This window comes from Chiloscyllium plagiosum, unplaced genomic scaffold, assembly GCF_037043375.1.
Source record: "Chiloscyllium plagiosum isolate Xiang-an unplaced genomic scaffold, Cpla_swu_hap1 HiC_scaffold_1, whole genome shotgun sequence".
NCBI lineage: Eukaryota > Metazoa > Chordata > Chondrichthyes > Orectolobiformes > Hemiscylliidae > Chiloscyllium > Chiloscyllium plagiosum.
The window spans coordinates 10,267,923-10,289,363 of NW_028270139.1; the positions used below are offsets into that span (position 1 = coordinate 10,267,923).

The following is a 21,441-nucleotide window of genomic DNA, read 5'->3' on the forward strand; positions in this document are numbered from 1 at the left end:
ACATAGTTAATAAATGGAAAATACTTAAGCCTAAGTCCAGATCATTAATTAGTCTTTATAGGTGAAATCTAGGACAACTACTGTTTTAGTTCTAGTTTCCATTATTTATTTTGTGGGCACGTTCCAGAGTCAATCTGTTAAACATTAATTGATGTAGTAACAATAAAAAAAGCTTTGGGCTTCAGGACACAGTAATGTTATAATTGATTTAGGAATCACATCTTTTAGAGTCATAGAGATGTACAGCATGGAAACTGACCCTTCGGTCCAACCTGTCCATGCTGACCAGATATCCCAACCCAATCTAGTCCCACCTGCCAGCACCCAGCCCATATCCCTCCAAACCCTTCCTATTCATATACCCATCCAAATGCCTCTTAAATGTTGCAATTGTACCAGCCTCCACCACTTCCTCTGGCAGCTCATTCCATACCCGTACCACCTTCTGTGTAAAAAGTTGCCCCTTGGGTCTCTTTTATATCTTTCCCCTCTCACCCTAAACCTATGGCCTCTAGTTCTGGACTCCCTGACCCCAGGGAAAAGACTTTGCCTATTTACCCTATCCATGCCCCTTATAATTTTGCAAATCTCTATAAGGTCACCCCTCAGCCTCCGACATTCCAGGGAAAACAGCCCCAGCCTGTTCAGCCTCTCCCTATAGCTCAAATCCTCCAACCCTGGCAACATCCTTGTAAATCTTTTCTGAACCCTTTCAAGTTTCACAATATCTTTCCCATAGGAAGGAGACCAGAATTTTGTATTGCCAGAAGTTATTTCAGTTGCTGATACTATTTCCTCTGACCTAAAAGATGTGAGTTCAAGTTCAGTATCCTGGAGGGTACTGTTGACCAGGAAGTGAACTGGGCAAGGCACATAAATACACTGACCTCAAGAGCATGTCAGTGGCTAGGAATCCTGTCGTGAGTGTTTCATCTCCTGACCCCTAAAGCCTGTCTACCACCAATGAGGCACTAGTCAGGAGTGTGATGGAATATTCACCCTTTGCCTGAATGAGTGCAGCTCCAACAACATGCAGGATGAAGCAGCCCACTTGATTCACACCTCATCCCTGAATATTCACTCCTTCCACCACCATCACTCAGTAACAGCAGTGTGTTTCATCAACAAGATGCACTGCAGAAATTCACCAATCCTCCTTCGGCACCACCTTCCAAATCCACAACTGCTTCCATCTATAACGACCAAGGCAGCAGATACATGGGAACAGCACAACCCTCAAGATCCTATCCAAGCCACTCACTATATTCTGACTTGGACATATGTTGCTGCTTCGTTAGTGTAACTGGGTCAAAATCCAAGAACTCCCTACCTAATGGTATTGTGAGTCTACCTGTACCAAATGGACAACAGCATTTTAAGCAGGCAGCTCACCACCACCTCCCTCTGCCTGAAGAAATTCCCTCATCTCAGTCTTAAAAGGTCATTCCTTCACTCTGAGGCCGTGCCCTTGGGTCCTAATCTCTCCTGCTAGTGGAAACATCTTTACGTGTGCTCTATCTCTGCCTTTCAGTATTCTGTAAGTTTCATTGAGATCCCTTGTCATCCTTCTAAACTCCATTGGGTACAGACCCAGGGTTCTCAACTGTTCATATGACAGGCCCTGCATCCCCAGGATCATTTTTGCCTCTGGACCCCTTCCAGTGCAAGCATGTTCTTCCATAGATATGAGGCCCAAAACTGCTCTCAGTATTCCAAATGTGGTCTGACCAGAGCTTTATACAGCTCAGGAATACATCTCTCTGCTTGTATTCAAACCCTTTTGAAATGAGTGCCAACATTACATTTGTCTTTTGCATTGTCAACTGAACCTACATGTTCACCCTAAGCGAATCTTGAACTATGACTCTCCAATTCCTTTATGCTTCAGATTTCTGAAGCCTTTCTCTGAAATAAAGTCTGTGCCTCTACTCTTCCTACCAAAGTAGGAACCAAAGGGGTAGCCATGGGCACCCGTATGGGCCCCAGCTATGCCTGTCTCTTTGGCTACGTAGAACAGTCGATCTTCCGTAATTACACCGGCACCACTCCCCACCTCTTCCTCCGCTACGTTGATGACTGCATTGGCGCCACCTCGTGCTCCCGCGAGGAGGTTGAGCAATTCATCAACTTCACCAACACCTTCCACCCTGACCTTAAATTTACCTGGACCTCTCCATCTCCATTAGTGATGACCGACTTGACACTGACATTTTTTACAAACCCACCGACTCCCACAGCTACCTGGATTACACCTCTTCCCACCCTACCTCATGCAAAAATGCCATCCCGTATTCCCAATTCCTCCGCCTCTGCCGTATCTGCTCCCAGGAGGACCAGTTCCGCCACAGAACACACCAGATGGCTTCCTTCTTTAGAGACCACAATTTCCCTTCCCATGTGGTTAAAGATGCCCTCCAACGCGTCTCGTCCACATCCCGCACCTCTGCCCTCAGACCCCACCCCTCCAACCGTAACAAGGACAGAACGCCCTGGTGCTCACCTTCCACCCTACCAATCTTCGCATAAACTGCATCATCCGCCGACATTTCCACCACCTCCAAACAGACCCCACCACCAGGGATGTATTTCCCTCCCCACCCCTTTCCGCTTTCCGCAAAGACCGTTCCCTCTGTGACGACCTGGTCAGGCCCACGCCCCCTGACAACCCACCCTCCCGTCCTGGCACCTTCCCCTGCCACCGCAGGAATTGCAAAACCTGCGCCCACACCACCTCCATCCAAGGCCCTAAAGGAGCCTTCCACATCCATCAAAGTTTTACCTGCACATCCACCAATATCATTTATTGTATCCGTTGCTCCCGATGCGATCTCCTCTACATTGGGGAGACTGGACGCCTCCTAGCAGAGCGCTTTAGGGAACATCTCTGGGACACCTGCACCAATCAACCACACCGCGCTGTGGCCCAACATTTCAAGTCCTCCTCCCACTCTGCCGAGGACATGGAGGTCCTGGGCCTCTTTCACCGCTGCTCCCTCACCACCAGACACCTGGAGGAACTTCGCCTCATCTTCCGCCTCGGAACACTTCAACCACAGTGCATCAATGTGGACTTCAACAGTTTCCTCATTCCCCCTTCCCCCATCTTACCCCAGTTCCAAACTTACAGCTCAGCACTGTCCCCATGACTTGTCCTACCTGCCTACCTTCTTTTCCACCCCCCCCCCCCGCCCCCCGGCCTATCACCTTCATCCCCTCCCCCACTCACCTATTGTACTCTGCTATTTTCTCCCCACCCCCACCCACCCCCTCACGTATCTCTCCACCCTTCAGGCTCTCTGTCTGTATTCCTGATGAAAGGCTTTTGCCTGAAATGTTGATTTTACTGTTCAGATGCTGCCTGAACTGCTGTGCTTTTCCAGCACCACTCTAATCTAGACTCTTCCTACCAAAATGCATAACCTCACACATTCCCACATTGTATTTCATCTGTCACTTCTTTACCCACTGTCTTGGTCTGTCCAAGTTCTTCTGCAGCCTTCCTGCTTCCTCAACACTATCTGCCCCTCCACCTATTTTTGTGTCATCTGCAAACTTAGCAACAATGTCTTCAGTTCCTTCGTCCAGATTGTTAACGTATAATATTAATAGTTGTGGTCCCAATACTGACCCCTGCGGACCTCCACTAGTCAACAGCTGCATCCTGAAAGAGACCCCTTCATCCCATTCCCTACCTTCTGGCAGTCAGCCAATCTTCTATCCATGCCAGTATCTTCCCTCTTGCACCGTGGGCTCTTATTTTATTCACCAGCCTCCTGTGTGGTACCTTGTGGAAATCCAAATAAATCCTGCCACTGTCTATCCTTTGTCTAACTTGTTTGTTGCCTCCTCAAAGAATCTAACAGATTTGTCAGGTATGACCTCCCCTTGATGAGGCCATATTATTTTAGCCCTGTTTTACCATGCACTTTCAAATTCTTCTCAATCTCATCCTAGATAAGTCTAAAATCAAATACTAAGATCAGGCTAACTCACCTTTTAGTTTCCTGTCTTCTGCTTCCCTCCCTTCTTAAACAGAGGTGTGACATTAGCCATTTTCCAGTTCTCTCTGACTCTCCCTGACTCCAGTGATTCCTGAAAGATCACCACCAATGCATGTACAATCTCCTCTGCTATCTCCTTCAAAACTCTGGGATGTAGTCCATCTGTTTTATTCACTTTCAGACCTTTCAGCTTCCCTTTCCCTGCACCTTCTCCTTAATAATGGTCACTCCACTCACCTCTGCCCCCTGACTCTCTTGAAATTGTGTTCTGCTGCTGATGTCTTCCACAGTGAAAACCTGTGCAAAGTATCTATTCACTTCCTCCACCATGGAACTTTGTTCTCCGTTACCACTTCTCCAATGTCGTTCAATGAACACTCTTGCCTCTCTGATCTTTTATATATCTTAAAAGAAACTCCTGTAATCTTCTTTTATATTAACAGCTAATTCATCTCTTATATTTCATCTTTTCTCCCTCGTTCCTTTTTTAATTGACCTCTGCTCATTTTGAAAGGCTTCCAAGTCCTCTGGTTTCCCACTAATCTTCACCACATCGTCTGCTTTTGCTTTTATATTGCCCCAACTATCCTTGTTAGCCTCATCATCCACTTAGTATGTTTTCCTTCTTTGGGATGAATTTCTCCTGTTCCTCCTGAATTACCCCCAGAAACCCCTGCTATTGCTGCTTCATTGTCTTCCCTGCCCGTGTCCCTTTCCAATCAACTCCAGCCAACAACTCCCTCATGTCTTGGTAGTTAGCTTTTCGCATTGTAACACGATTACATCTGATTCCTGCTACTCCCAGGGCTTCCTTCGCCTTTGAGTTCCCAAATCAAGTTTCCCTCATTACACATCATCAAAGCCAGAATTGCCAGTTTCATAGTGGTCTGTACCTCAAGCTGCTCCAAAAGAAATCTGAGACATTCAACAAATACCTCTATGATTTTCCCAGTCTACCTGCATGCTGACGTCCTGCATGTCTTTTCTCTCCCCTGATTTATTTTTTTCTCCACATTATTTTGGTGGGATGTGGGCATCGCTTGCTGGCCAGCGAGCTTGTCCCAGTTGCCCTGGAAAAGATGGTGGCGAGTTGACTTCTTGAACCACTGCAGCCCACCTGCTGTAGATTGACCCACAATGCCATCACTGAGGGAATTCCAGGTTTTTGATCTGGTTACAGTGAAGAAACGGCGATATGTTTCCATGTCAGAATGGTAAGTGGCTTGGAGAGGAACTTGAAGGTGGTGGTGTTCCCATGTATTTGCTATCCTTGTCCTGCTACATGGAAGGTGCTGTTTGAGGATCTTCAGTGAAGTTCTGTGTGTATCTTGTTGGTAATACACACTGCTGCTATTGAGCGTTTGGGTGGAGGAAGTGAATGCCTGAGAATGTAGTCCCAATCAAGCAGGCTACTTTGTCCTGGACGGTTTTTGAGCTGCACTGATTCGGGCAAGTGGGGGCTATTCTTTCACACCCCTGCCTCATGTCTTCTCAATGGTGGACAGGCTTTGGGGAGTCAGGAGATGAATTACGCCCCACAGTATTCCTAGCCTCTGACCTGATCTTGTGACTATATGGCTAGTCCATTTCAGTTTCTGGACAGTGGTAATCCCCAGCATGTTGTTAATGGAAAATTCAGTGATGGTGACAGCATTGAATGTCAAGGACGGTGGTTAGCTTGTCTGTTATTGGTGATGGTCATTGCATGGCATTTGTGTGGTACAAATGTTACTTGCCACTTGTCAGCCAAGCCTGAATATTGTCCAGATCTTTTTGCATTTGAACATGGGCAGTTTCAATATCTGAGGAGTCGCAAATGGTGCTGAACATTACGCAATTATCAGCAAACATTCCCACTTCTGACCTTATGATGGAGGGAAGGTCATTGATGAAGCAGCTGTCGATGGTTGGGCTAGGACACAACCCTGAGGAACTTGTGTGATGTCCTGGAGCTGAGATGTTTGACCTCCAACGGTCACAACCATCTTCCTTTGTGCCAGCTATCACTCAAACCAGTGGAGTGTTTGCCACTGATACCCATTGATTCCAGTTTTGCTTGGGGTCCTTGATGCCACACTTACTTGAAGGCAACCTTGATATTAAGGTCTGTCACTCTCACCCACCTCTGGGATTCAGTTCTTTTGTCCATGTTTGAACCAAGGCTGCAATGATATCAAGAGCTGAGCAGCTCTGGCAGAAACCAAACTGGGCGTCACTGAGCAGGTTATTGCTGAGCAGGTGCTGCTTAATAGCAATGTTCATGACACCTTCCATCACTTTACTGATGATTGAGAGTAGACTGATGGGTTGGTAACTGACTGGGTTGAATTTGTCCTGCTTTTTATGTACAGAACGTACCCTGGGCAATTTTCCACATTGTCTGGTAGAAACTGTACGAGAATAGCTTGGCTCGAGAAGCAGCAAATTCTGGAGCACAAGGCTTCAGTACGATCGCTGGAGTGTTGTCAGAGCCCATAACCTTTTGCAGTATCTAGTGTCTCCGACTATTTCTTTATCATGTGGAGTGAGTTGAAATTGCTGAAGACTTGGTACCTAAAATGCTGCGGACCATAGGAGGAAGCCAAGATGGATCATCCACTCAACGTTTCTGGCTGAAGATTGCGCCTAATGCTTCAGCTTTGTCTTTTGCACTGATGTGTTGGGCTTTTCCGTCACTGAAGAAGGAGCTTCCTCCTCCAGTGAATTGATTAATTGTCCACCACCATTCTCAACTGGGTATGCCAGGACTGCAGAGCTTAGATCTGATCTGTTAGACAGTGCTAAGTGATCCCACAACTATCAGTTACTGCTTATGCTGCTTGGTATGTAAGTAATCCTGTTTGGTAGCTTCACTGGATTGACACCTCATTTTCAGGTACGCCTGGTGCTGCTGCTAGCATGGCCTCCTGCACTCTCCATTGAACCAGGTTTGAATGGCTCGCTTGGTGGTATTGGTTGAGTGGGGGATATACCTGGCTATGAAGTTGCAGATTGACCCATTGTATAATTCTGCTGTTGATGGCCCACAGCGCCTCACGGATGCCCAGTCTTGAGTTGCTAGATCTTTTTGAAGTCTGTCCCATTTAACACGGTGATAACATCAAAACATGGAGGTTATTCTCGATGTGAAAGAGAGACTTTGTCTCCACAAGGACTGTGTGGTCATCACTTTTACCAATACTGTCATGGACAGATGCATCTGCAGCTGGTAGATTGGTAAGGATGAGATCACGTATATGTTTCCCTCTTGTTGGTTCCCTCAACACTTGCTGCAGACCCAATCTCGCAGCTCTGTGCTTTAGGATATGACTAGCTTGATCAATGGTACTGCAGCTGAGCCACTCTTGGTGATGGACATTGAAATTCCCCACCCACAGTACATTTTGTGCCTTTGCCACCCTCAGTGCTTCTTCCAAGTGTTGCTCAACATGGAGGAGTATCGATTTAACCGCCAAGGGAGGATAGTACATGGTGAGCAGTAGGAGGTTACCTTGTCCTTTCCTTGTCCATGTTTAACCGAAGCCATGAGATTGATATGAGGCCTGGAGTCAATGTTGAGGAGCACCCCCCACCCCCCCGCTCCTGCAACTGCCCTGCCGGTGGGACAAGACAAATCCAGGGAAGGCAATAGTGCTGTTTGCGACGTTGCCTGTGAGGTATAATTTGTGAGTATGACGCTGTCAGGCTATCGCTTGACTAATCTATGAGACAGCTCCCCCAATGTTTGCGCTAGATGTTAGTGAGGAGTACTTTGCAGTGTCAACAGCACTGTTTATCCTGTTGTCTTTTCCAGTGCCAGGTGACTTGTCCAGTTTCATTTATTTGAGGCCTTGTAGCAGTTAGTACAATTGAATGGCTTGCTAGGCCATTTCAGAGAGCAGTTGCGAGTCAACCACATTGCTGTGGGTCTGGAGACACATGTAGGCCAGACCAGGTGAAGATAGCAGATTTTCTTCCCTGAATGACATTAGTGAACCAGATGAGGTTTTCTGACAATCAACAATGGTTTCATAGATTGTTAATTCCAGATTTCTTTTCAAATTCAAATTCCACTGTTTACTGTTGTAAGATTCAAATCCGGGTTCCCGGATTAGCTGAGTTTCTGGGTTAATAGTTTGGCGATAATACCATTAGGTTATCACCTCTCCCTATATCCTGACTACCACTAGGAGGCCTGTACACAACTCCCATCGGAGTTGTTTTTTTCCTTTATGTTCCTCAAGTCTACCCATGAAGATTCTACACCTTCTGACTCTCTATCACTTCTTGCTATCAATTTTAATTGCATTTCCCACTAACAAGGCACAGGACTTGTTGGGCCGAAGGGCCTGTTTCCACATTGCAGGGAATTTAATCTAATCTAATCTGATCCCCTCTGTCGTTTTGATAGGACGTGGTTCCTTGGATATTTAGTTCCCAGCCCTGATCCCTTTGCAGCGATATCTCAGTAATACCCATTGAAGACCTGATCAATTACTTCAGAAAGAAAGGAGGAAACCTCTCTTTTCCCCTCCCCCCAAAAAAAACTACATCAACAGAGCTGAGGTTGAGTGGGCGGAGAGTGTCAAGTTCCTCGGAGTAATGATAACCAACAACCTGTGCTGGACTTCCCACATAGATGCGAAGGTCAAGAAGACACAACAATGCCTCTCCTATCTCAGGTAAGTCAGGAAATTTGGCATGTCCATAAGGACCCTCATCAACTGTTACAGATGAACTATTGAAAGCATACTGTCCAGGTGTATAATGATCTGGTATAGCAGCTGCTCTGCCCAGACCATTATGGAAGCCAACCTTCAGTCCATGGACTCCATTTACATGGCTTGTTGCTGTGAAAAGGTTGCCAACATCATCAAAAACGCAGCACATGCTAGTAATGCTCTACTATAACCTCTTCCGTCTAGCAGAAGATACAGACGCTTAAATACACGCACCAGCATGTTTGGGAACAACTTCTTCCCGGCCGTTGTTAAGAATGATGAATGGACTCTAACTTCAAGTAATGTTAATCTTGCCTAGAGCATGCCCTGTGCAATGTAACCTTTATGCCAGTGTCTAAGTTTTGCTTCACCCTATGATCTGTATGTCCTTGATTATAATGATGTGCTTGTACTGTTCATAAACAAAATCTTTCATTGTTCTTAGGTCCAAGTGACAATAAATAAATCAAATCAAACATTGTACCTGCCAATTTCAATCTATATTGCAAGCTCATTTACCTTGTGTGTATACTGTGTGCATTTAATACAGTGCCCTCAGTCTTGCATTGACTGCAACCTTTCTCATTCTTGTCCCCTCATCTGCTGTGTCTGAAGTCAGATTCCTGACACTTTCTGTACTCTCTGTCCTATTATTTGTTCTAGAAGTTTTAGTAACCTCTGAGCCCTCCCCATTTTAAACTTTTGCCATTAGTTTCCATGCATGACCTGAGCCCCTGAAGCCCTAACCCCAATTATCATTGCGTGATTCTGTAGGATTACTCTGGTCCCAAAATTATTCAGGTGAAGCCCGTCCCATCAGAACAGTTCCTTCCTTTTCTAGTACTGGTGCCAATATCCCACAAATTTAACTCATTTCTCCCACATCAATCTTTGAGCCACATATTTACCTCTGTGTGTTGACCCGGTGTCAATTAGCTCATGGCTCAGATAGTAATCCGGAGATTATTAACTTTTTGGTTCTGATTTTTAATTCAGACTTTAGCTGCTCATATTCCCTCAGCAGAACTTCTTTCCTCATTCTGTCTATATTGGCACATATGTGGACCCACGACAACTGGATCGTTCCTTTATCATTCCAAGTTCCTCTGCAAGGAGAAAGTTAGGACTGTGGATGCTGGAGATCAGAGTTAAAAAGTGTGGTGCTGGAAAAGCACAGCCGGTCAGGCAGCATCCATGGAGCAGGAGAGTTGACGTTTCGTGCATAAGCTGTTATGCTTATGCATGAAACGTCGACTCTCTTGCTCCTTGGATGCTGCCCGACTGACTGTGCTTTTCCAGCACCACACTTTTTGACTCCAGTTCCTCTGCAGCCCATACGAGATATCCTGAAACCAGGCAGCACTGCCTTCAGGACTCTTGATCCTGGCCACAGAGAACAATATCTATTCCTCTTCTTGTATTATCCCCGAATGCACAGCCAATGTTTGTTCTCCATTTGTAAAAACAGATTTTCAGATTATTATCCTGTTTAAATGATTTGTCACAATAGAGGTGTTGCAATTAGTTTGTTTTGATCTGGAGTCACCAAATACCTGTGATCTCCACGGAAGTCATAGAAAATCGTGTTGAAATTATTAGAATGAGTCATCGCTGTCACATGTTGGTAATGCCACTGGGCTAGTATTCAGAGGCCCAGGTGAATGCTTTGGGACATGAATTCAAAAGCCACCATGGCAAAATTCAACTCGTAAATTTTGTAATAAAATGCTAGACATGGTAATGGTGACTATGACAACTGTTATTGACTGTTGGTTCATTTGCGTCTTTTCAGGGAAGGAAATTTGCTGTCCGTACTGTTCTGTCCTACATGCTGCTCAAAACCTATAGCAATGTGGTTGACTCGTAACTTAATAAGATGGCGGCAGAGTAGGATGCTCCTGTCAGAGCTTGTCTGCTGCACCCGTTCTTCTCCTTTTTCTTCTTATTCTTGGTGCTTTTTCCCTCCTCTTTTAATTTTCTCTTTTCAACTACTGGCGTCTGGCAAGCGACAACTCCAGACCTCCTCTGGTGTAGCATGGCGATCTCCTGGCCCCCTGCAGCGGTCTCCTGATGTTGGCCTGGTGACATCATGGCCTCCGGCAGATTCCCAGCATGGCATGATGATCTTGCGACCTGGCGCAGCAGGCTCCCAGCGTAGCGTCTCAGCCAACTGGCGTGGTGTAGCGGCCTCCTTTTGTAAGGGCCTCCCAGCATGGCATAGCAACCTCCTGGCCTAGTGTAGTGGCCTCCTCCCATAGGCACCTTCCAGTGTGACGTGGCAACCTTCTGCAGCAGCCTTCTCCCATTTGGGCCTGCAGAGGCCTCCCTGCATGTCTACCTTCCAGCCTACTGCAGTGGCCATCTGTCATGGCATGTCACTGGCATGTTGTGGTGACTAGGCCTGTGCAGACTGGAAGCTAGATACCAGCATGGTTTGCTGCACTGAGCTTTCATTTCTGTAATCCTGGAGATTTTATGTTGGTATTGTCTAAATTTTGTAACTAAAGAAGCTGTGCCTAGGTACTTTTGTATCGAAGTCATTGCTGTCATTGGCCACGTAACTGTACTCGTCAAGTATATGTGACAATAAAGGCCTACTGTATTCCATTCCATTCTGCCTGCCCTCTGAAATGGCTGAGCAAACCATTTAATTCAAGGGCAATTGGGCAAGGGCAACAACTGACTTTGTCAGGGAGAACCACATCCCAAGGAAGAATGAATCACATTGCTATCTGTCGCTGTGCACAAATTAAATGGCTCATTTGCTGCATTGTAATAGTGAGTATAGCTCAAATGCACTCAATTATTAGTAAAGTGCTTTGAGATGTCCTGAGGTTTTGTCAGATGTTATATAAATGCAAGTCTTTCCTCTTCCTTTTGCTTCCCAGCGGTGAATTAAAGGAAAAAAATTGCAGCAGTGTTAGTAGATTGAATAGTGTAAATTGATCATAAATTTGAAAGAGTAAAACATTTCTATGATTCCTTTTTCACTAGGCCCTTCCTGTGTCCAGTTCTGGTCACCCAGTTATAGGAAGGATATTATTAATTTGGAGCAAGCTCAGAAGAGATTTACCAGGACATTGCTGGGTATGGAAGGTTTGCATTATAGAGAGAGGCTGGGGCTTTTTTCATTGGAGCACAGGCTGTTGAGAGGCGACCTTTATAGAAGTTTATAAAATAGTGAGTATAGATAGAGTTAATGGTAGTTGTCTTTTTCCTAGGATGGGGGATTTCAAGACTAGGGACACCTTCTTAAGGTGAGAGGAGAGAAATTTATAAAAGACATGAGGGACAAATTTTTTACACAGGATTGTTCATGTGTGGAATGAATTTCCAGTGGTGGATGTGGGCACACTTACAATGTTTAAAATTGAGAGTGTGGTGCTGGAAAAGCACAGCAGGTCAGGCAGCATCTGAGGAGCTGAAGAATCGATGTTTTGGGCAAAAGCCCTTCATCAGGAATTTACAAAGCCTTTGCCCGAAACATCGAGTCCCCTGCTCCTCGGATGCTGCCTGACCTGTGCTTTTCCAGCACCATACTCTCGACTCTAATCTCCAGCATCTACAGTCCTCACTTTCACCTACAACCTTTAAAAGCCATTTGGATAGGAAAAGTTTGGAAGGATATGGACCAGGAACAGGCTAGTGGGACTAGTTTAGTTTGGGATTATGGTTGGCAAGGACTAGTTGGACCGAAGGGTCTGTTTCAATGCTGTATGACTCTGACTCCCTTAATACAACTTTACTATCCAGAAACTTATGAACTAAAGTTAATTTTATTACTACCTACATAATGTTCAATTCAAAATTGAAAAAATAATTTTGAAGTATGGTGGGTCAGGCTCATCTTAATTTAAGTGTTTAAGGTGATCTAACTGAGATGTTTATGATAATTAGTGGACATGATGGGGAAGATGTAAAGAAACTAGTTCCTGTGGGCAAGGCCAGAAGTCTAATTTAGTTCTAGACTTTTTTTTCGCAGGTGACACCTGGGAAAACCTTTTATTTTTCCTTGCGGAGAAGTGGAAATCTTAGACTGTGTTCCCAAAAGGTTATTGAAGCTTGGTCACTGGGGCGGCATGGTGGCTCAGTGGTTAGCACTGTTACCTCACAGCGCCAGGGACCCAGGTTCAACTCCTGCCTTGGGTGACTGTGCAAGCTCCAGACAGACATTCTCCCTGTGTCTGAGTGGATTTTAAGACATCCAGCACTTCCCCCTCTGTAATATCAACACTTTTCACGGTATCACTATTTATTTACCCAAGTTCTCTAGTTTCCATATCCTTCTCCACATAAATACTGATGCAACATACTCATTTAGTATCTCACCCACCTCCTGCAGTTCCACACATAGACAGCTTTGCTGACCTTTAAGGGATCTTATTCTCTCTTTTGTGCCTAATATGTTTGTAGAAACCCTTTAGATTCTCCTTAACTCTATTTGTCAAAGCTATTTCATGTCTCCTTTTTGCTCCCCTGATTTCCTTCTTAAGTATATTCCAACTACCCTTATAGTCCTCTAGGGATTCCCTTGATCCCTGCTGTCTATACCTGACATATGCTTCCTTCTTTTTCTTGATCAGAATCTCAATTTCTCCAGTCATCCAGCATTCCCTACATCTGCCTGCTTTGTCCTTCACCACCTTGGACTCTTGTTTCCTCATTTTTGAAGGCTTCCCACTTTTCAGCCATCCCTTTACCTGTGAATGTTCAACCCCAATCAACTGTTGAAAGTTCTTGCTGAATACCTTCAAATTGGCCTTCCTCAAATTTAGAACTCTGACTTTTAGATCAGGTGTATCCTTTATGATTGAGGTGTACAAAATTGTGAGCGGCAGAGATAGAGTAGATAGAAGGACCCTGTTTCCCTTGGCAGAGTTCAAAAACTAGGGGTTATAGATTCAAGCTAAGTGGCAGAAGGATTAGAGAGAATGTGAGGGAAAACCTTTTGTACTCAAGGCGATGGGTGTCTGGAATTCATTGCCTGAGTTGGTGGTGGAGGCAGAGACCCTAAATTCTTTTAAAAAGCACCTTAAGTGCTGTAAGCGGCAAGGCTATGTGCAATGTGCTGGAAGATGAGATCAAAAAGCACACCTGGGTGTCTTGGTTCAGCAGGGACAAGATGGCCAAATGACTGTATAATTTCTATGCTTCCATGGAGATTCAGAAATTGTGAATTATATTCTCGTGTGATTTGAAAGCAGCGATACTTTTAGTATCTCAACAAAACTTACTTTATGATACATAAATGTTCTTCTGATGTCTTGCTGGTGAAATTGTATCGTACAAATCAGGCAAGTACGCTGTTTGTGTAATCTGCAGTGAATTGCTGGTCAGAATTGAGATAGCTTTCAGATTACCACGATTATCTATAGTGCCTTGGGCTAAGTGAGTGGTGGTGGTTGTGGTGGGGATGTAGATTTGACGACATACTCTGGATTGCTTTCTCAAAGTCATAGTGGGATAAACTTGTATGTGTGGTGGTTTGATTGAGGGCAGCATTCAGATTTACCTGGAGGCCCCACACGTGCAACTCCTAGGCTAGCCCACAATTAACACTTCTGCACATAAAATCAAAACGAACTTATCACCTTTAATAGATTTCAGTTACATCTGTTAGGAGTTAAATTAAGAAAAACAAAAAGAAAAGGCAGCTGTTCTTATTACAAGCACCTGACCGCTATGCTATGTATTTCTGATACTTCAGTTACTGTGATTAATTTGATTGTTTTATAGCCGGAAAACAACTGTGAAAACCCTATGTATTTATGCAGACTACAAATCAGATGAAAGCTATACTCCAAGCAAGGTCTCTGTCAGAGTGGGAAACAACTTTCATGACCTCAAAGAAATGCGGGTATGAATTTATCACCTCTTTCTTGATAACAGTTGGTGTTATAATAGTCCTCCCCTTGTTATCAAGCTTCCTGCAGACCTCCTGCAGTGATTTCCCAGTCTTTCATCTTCATTGTTTGCATGGTGCATATGAAGAAATATCTGAGGACTGCTTCTCTCAAGTATTGTGCTTTGTGAATTTTCGTAATAAACACATAGCATTTAAAACACCTTTTAAATCTTCAAAACTGCAGTATTCATGTAAACAAACCAGCGAATTAAACATTTCTGCAAATCTAAGGGCTGGGTTACCAGACACCAAAGTAGCATAAACTGAAGTTTCGGTTCCCTTGTTCTGTGCTAAATATGGGCAGAATGTGCTTATGATGAGGTTACATTTCAGCAAATACTTTAAAGGTGCACAGCATCATAGCTTAGGGTGATACGTTTTGGTGTTAAAAAAAATTGAGTCCTTTATGTTCCCCTTCAGAAAGTATAGAAGGATTGTCTTCCCAATGTGATGAGATTGGAATTGGAATTGGTAAGAGTGTCTGTGTTAGCACATACTTAACATTGAGTGAGGTATGAAATTCACTGTCACAGATTGTGCATTTGAAAACCCAATTTCGGAGGACACACTGCAGCTACCCTGCCCTCAGTAGAATCTGATCCTTTTTCATTAGTTGTGCGATGCTACATGAAACACCATCATATTAAAGCATGTCAGAGCACTCATAATTTTGATTGAAGTCCCAAGATTTTTTTAATGAGAGCCATTTAATGATATTTTTCAAATGGACTATTCTTTAACAAGGGAGAAAGTGAGGGCTGCAGATGCTAGAGATCAGAGCTGAAAATGTGTTGCTGGAAAAGCGCAGCAGGTCAGGCAGCATCCAAGGAACAGGAGAATCGACGTTTCGGGCATAAGCCTTTCTTCAGGAAACAAGGGCCAACTGGAGACCACACAAAAACTGATTATACAGAAAAATCTTCTTGCCATACTCTAAAATAAAGAATTTACTGTCTTCTGCAATTCCCTATCAATATTATCTGAAATGTATTTATTGACCTTGAAGTTGGAGGTGATCTTCTTGTAACTTTCCAATACATGTGGTGTGAATTCCACATGAATGTTAGTGAGAGAGTGGATTTTGGATTTTCAGGATTTTATCCCAGCAGTGATGGAGTAGGGATATTTTCCAAGTCAAGAGGTTGTGTGACTTTGAAAGCAGCCAACACGTAAGGATGTGCCTATGTTCCTGCTGCCCTTGTGCTTTTATATATTATGTCATTTTTTTTAGGTGTTTGGAAGAAGCATGTGAACAGGAATACTTGAGTGCACCTGAGACAATGAGGATTGAAAAGCTCACAAGCAGTATTTGCTTGATGTAACTGAGCAACATTGAAGCTCAGGGGAAAAAGGACTGGCTCTGAAGGAATGTGCATACAGGAAAAGAGGGTGATAAACCAGAATAGGAGCAAGCATTGAAACTGGAACTTTGCAGTAACTTATCTCCTGATTTTCTGAACTCCACATGCCATCTACAAGGTGCAAGTCAGCATTGTAATGGAGTACTGTGTACTTATCTGGATGAGGACAGCTCCAAAACAATGAAATAAAATTGACACCGCTTAGAACAAAGCATTCCTCTTGATTGGCACTGCATTCTCAACCATGAAGATTCATCCTTTCTATTACTAATAGAAAATGACTACAGTGTGTACCATCCACAAACTACCCTTCAGCAACATAACACGGCTTCTTTGAGAGAACTTCCTGTTCACATGCTTCTTCCAAACACCTAAAAAAAAATTCTGGTATTAGCTTCTCCCACAAGGGGAAACACCCTTTCCATACCTATCCCATCAAGACTTCTAAAAATCTTGTTTCTTTAAATAAGGTCGTCTCTCATTCTTCTCAACTCCAAGTAGTACAGGCCCAACCTACTCAACTTCTCATTAATAGACAGTCCCTCCATAGAATAAATTTAGTGAACCTTCTCTGGATTGCCTCCAATGTCTGTATCTTTCCTTAGATAAGGGGCCCAAAACTGTTCACAGTATTCTAGCTGTGGTCTGACTACAGCCTTATGTAGTTTTAGAAAAACCTACCTAATTTTATACTCCATTCCTTTTGAAATAGTAACCAACACACCACTCCCATTCCCTATTATCTTTTGAACTTTGTTGCTTGCTTTTTGTGATGAGGACTCCCAAATCGCTGTTCTGCAGCTTTTTGCAGTCCTGTTCCATTTAAATAATATTCAACTCCTCTATTCTTCCTGCCAAAGTACATAACCTCATATTATATTCCATCTATCAAATTTTTCACCACTTGCTTAAGCTGTCTATATCGCCCTGCAGAGTCTGTCATCTTCACCCCTTGCATTCACACCCATTTTTGTGTCATCCCCAAACTTGTAGTTAACTCTCCGAAAGCCAATGATTTGGCGTTATTTCCATATGATAATGCTTCCATTAAAACCTTAGATGAGGAAATTGAATGTTGCAATTTTATGGCACTTTTAACATAGCAAAATTCTAAATTATTAACATATATTCTGAAGATTGTGGCCACAGCACTGACCTCAGTGACACACCACTAGTTACAGGCTGTTTTCCTGAAAATGCCAACTTACCCCAACTCTTTGTCTTCTATTAGTTAGCCAATTCTCCATCCATTCTAATATGCTACCTCCAACTTTTAAGTAGCCTAATCTGTGGTACCTTATCAAACATATTCTGGAAATGTAAATATATTACTTCCACTGCTTGTTAACTCCTCAAATAATTGTAATAAATTTACTAGGCATGATTCTCCCTTTGTGAAGCCATGTTCTTGCTGTGCTATTTTTCCACTAACAAATGGTAAGCTAACTGGCTTATATTTACCTGTCTTGCATCTTTCCCTTTTAAAATGAACGTGATACATTGGTAGTTTTCTCATCCTCTGGGAATTTCCAGAATCTAAGGGTTCTTGGAAGATTACTGCCAAGATTCCTTGGCTTCATCATAGAGCAGCGCTACTTAACTGCACATATTACTGTTATTTCAAACTTTTACTTATCATTTCATACTTCCAAATTTTGCCATTCAAGAATATGGAATGACCTAGCTTCTATTATGTGGTTATTAACTTTATTAGATAAAATTGTTCTGTGAATATAATAACATTGTTACTGGTTCTTATTTCTGCAATGGTCTCCAGGTTTTCTCTCAGACACATATGTATTTAGCAGATGGTTTGTTTTATCACATAACAGGTATTAAACATTGCTCTTGATGCAAAACAATCTTAAAAGGTTGATTTGCAACCTGAAATTAATGAACACCTCACAAACTCAAGTTAAACTGGCTGCAGCTTATGTTTACTTCATGACTTTGCATTTTGTGACTTTAAAGCTCCACCTCAGCAGCCATTGTGCATTACTTGATGTAATGCTTGTCTGCTTCTTGAATATTGTGGCACTTCTAACATAAAAAGAAGAATTCTAAGGTTTTCCATAGAATCATAGCCAGATAAAATAATGACAAATCATTTGGCTTTAGGAGGGTTAATTAAAAATTTGGCCATATGAATAGATTTTTGGAGAGTCTTAAAAAAGGGGAGGGAGGTAGAGAGTCCAAATGTTAGGGAGATATTTCCACAGCATGCAGTTCAGGTAACTGAAGGCATGATTGTAAAGGTTGGAGTGAAGAGATTTGAGAATCCATGAGAGAAAATAGTTCGAGGAACATAGTGGTTTTGGAGGATTTTAGAGCTGGAGGAAAATATTGAAATTGGGAGAGGCAATGCCATGGCAATAATGGAGCATTAGTAAGAAAGTTTAGAAAGAATCTTGGTTGACAGAGAATAGGTCAGTGAGCTCATTTGTAGCATGGAAACATAGATGATAGGAGCAAGAGTAGGCCATTCATCCCCTTAAGCCTGCTGTGCCATTCAATATGATCATGGTTGTTCATCAAACGCAATACCGTTTCCCCATATCCCTTGAGACACAGCTATATCCATTTCCGTGAAAATACATAATTTTTTGTCCTCAAGTACTGTTTTTGGCAGTCAATTCCACAAACTCTCCACACTCTGTATGAAGAAGTTTCTCCTCATTTCAATTCTAAAATGTTTACCTCCTTATTCTTAAGCTACGATCCCTTGTTCTGAACTTCCCCACCATGTGGAACAACCTTCCTGCATCTGTTCTGTCTCGTCCTGTTAGAACTTTATAGGTTTCTAGGAGATTTCCCCTCTTACTTCTAAACTCCCCGTAAATATAATCCTGACTGATACAATCTCCCCTCTTACGTCAGTCCTACCATCCAACGAATCCATTTGGTAAACCTTCGCTGCACTCCTTCTATAGCAGGAATACCCTCCCTCAGAAAAGGACTCCAAACTGCACTTGTATTCTAGGTATTCTCACTAAAGCCCTTTATAGTTGCAGCAAGATCTCCTTGTTTCTGCATTTGAATCCTGCCACTATGAAGACCAACATAACATCAGCCTGCTTTACTACCTGCTGCACCAGGACACTCAGGACTTGTTGAACATTACCCACTCTCAAATTACAGCTATTTCAATAATCTACCTTCCAATATTGCAACCAAGGTAGATAGCTTCGCATTTATCCACACTATACTGCATGCATCTGCCCACTCATACAGCCTGTCCAAATCATACTGCAACATCTCTGCATCCTCCCTTCAGCTCATCCTTCCACCCAGCTTTGTGTCATCTGCAAATTTTGAGATATTACATTTAATTCCCTCATGTGAATCATTAACATACATTGTGAATAACTGGAGTCCTAGTACTGATCCCTCTAGTATCCTACTAGTCACTACCTGCCATTAAGAAAAAGATCCATTTATTCCTACTGTTTGTTTTCTGTCTGCTAGCCAATTTTCTATCCATCTCCATACGCTACCCCCAATCACATATACTTTAATTTTACATATTAAGCTCTTGTGTGGGACTTTGTCAAAAGCCTTCTGAAAGACTAAACTAGCCATACTCACTGACTCTCTGATCAATTCTACTAGTTACATTCTTGGAAGAATTTAAGTAGATTTGTGGAGTGTGATTTCCGTTTTGTAGATCCATGCTGACTGTGTCAAAGTGGTCTACTATAAAATCCTTGATCATAAACTCTAGCATCTTCCCCATTACCAGTATTAATGTCACTGGCCTATAATTCTGTTTTCTCTCTATCTTCCTTTTTAAACAGAGAGGTTACGTTAGCTACCCTCCAATCTGTACAGACTATACCAAAAGCTAAAAAAAAGTCTCGAAAGATGATCACTGATGCATCCACCCTTTCTTGGGCCATTTCCATAGGTACGCTGGGATGTAGACTATCAGGCCCGGAGAATTTACTAGCCTTCAATCCCATCAATTCCTCTAACACCACTTCTCTACTAAAACAGATTTGCTTCAGTTCCTCCCTTTCACTGTTCATCATCATTTCTGGTACTTTGTTCATCTTCTACTTTGTGAAGACAGAGGCAAAATATGAATTTAGTTTCATCATCCCATTTTTATTTTGTTCTCCATTATAAATTCCCCTGTTTCTGGCTGCAAAGACCCACATTAGTTTTCACTAATCTTTTTCTCTCCCGACAGAAACTTTTACAGTCCGTTCTAATATCCCACTCAAGCTTACACTCAAAGTCTATCTTCCCTTTCTTAATCGATCCCTTGGTCCTCTTTGGCTGACAAAAACTACTTCCAATCCTCAGTTCTATAGTTTCTTCTTCCTAATTTGTATGGCTCTTTTTTTTAAATCTAATAATATCTCTCTAAATTCCCTTGTAAGCCATGGTTTGGTCATTGTTCTCTTTGCGCACTCACACCAAACAGGAATAAACATTTTTTGTAATTCATCCATTTGCTTTTCGAACATTTGCCATTGCCTTTCCACCGTCTTTCCAACATTTCCTAATCCATTATAGCTAACTCATGCCTCATACTGTCATAGTTTCTCTTGTTAATCTTCAGGACCTTAGTCTCAGTATCAATTCTCAACTGCTCTCAAATGCAGAAAGGGAATGGGTTTCCTATGGGCAATTAGGGATGGCAATAAATGCTGGTCCAGCCAATGATGCCCTTATCTCATGAATGACTCACACTCAATCTTGAAGAATTCTATCATCTTATGGTCAGTCCTCCCAACAGAGGTCTCACATCTACATTTACCATTTATTTATTCCTTTCTCATTATATAAAATCCAAAGAAAGATGGCCTGGATTTGATAAGTTTCTCAACATATTGGCCCAGGCAGCAATGCCGTGTACTCTGTAGTCACATCGATAGGAGGAATCCCTCGTTTGATTTGCCCAATCTATGATCTAAAGTCATCCATAATTACAGATGTTCCTTAACTGCATGTGTCTCTAATGTCCTGTTTAGTGTCATTCCCATCATCACCAATACAGTTTGATGGTCTAGGTACCACCCTTCTAATGCATTTTGCCCTGTTGTATTTCTTAATTTGACCCACGCAAATTCTACATTGCTTGAGCTAATATCTTTCCTCAGTGTAGTGCTTATATCCAATACAACTCCATGCCTTTCCCTTTTTGTCTGTCCTTCTTAAATACTAAACACCGCTGAATGTCCAGATCCCATCCCTGATCACCCTGCAGCAATTCGTAACCCAGCTATATCATACCAATTTACAACTATTTGCATGGCATAATTCATCCACTTTATTTTGACTACTCCATGCATTCAAGCACAAAGCTTGCCTTCTAAACATTTCTTGTCCCATTTTCAATATTTTCTTTACTGTGGCCTTGTTTGATTCCTGTGTCCATCACTTCTTTTATTGCCGTTGCTGCCTTTTGTTCTTGGCCATGATTCCCCTTCCTCTAAGCCCTTGCAATAGTTCCTATCTTCCTACCAATT

General features: G+C 42.9%; 1 protein-coding gene across 2 annotated transcripts in view; it reads left to right on the top strand.

The window, feature by feature from the left end:
- Positions 1 to 21,441, top strand: part of anapc10 (anaphase promoting complex subunit 10) — a 51,406-nt gene that overhangs the window by 16,996 nt on the left and 12,969 nt on the right. For both annotated transcript variants that reach the window (XM_043699050.2, XM_087976226.1), the window contains exon 4: positions 14,438 to 14,558. In XM_043699050.2, coding sequence (XP_043554985.1) covers positions 14,438 to 14,558 — 121 coding nt within the window. The remainder of the gene's footprint in view (positions 1 to 14,437; positions 14,559 to 21,441) is intronic.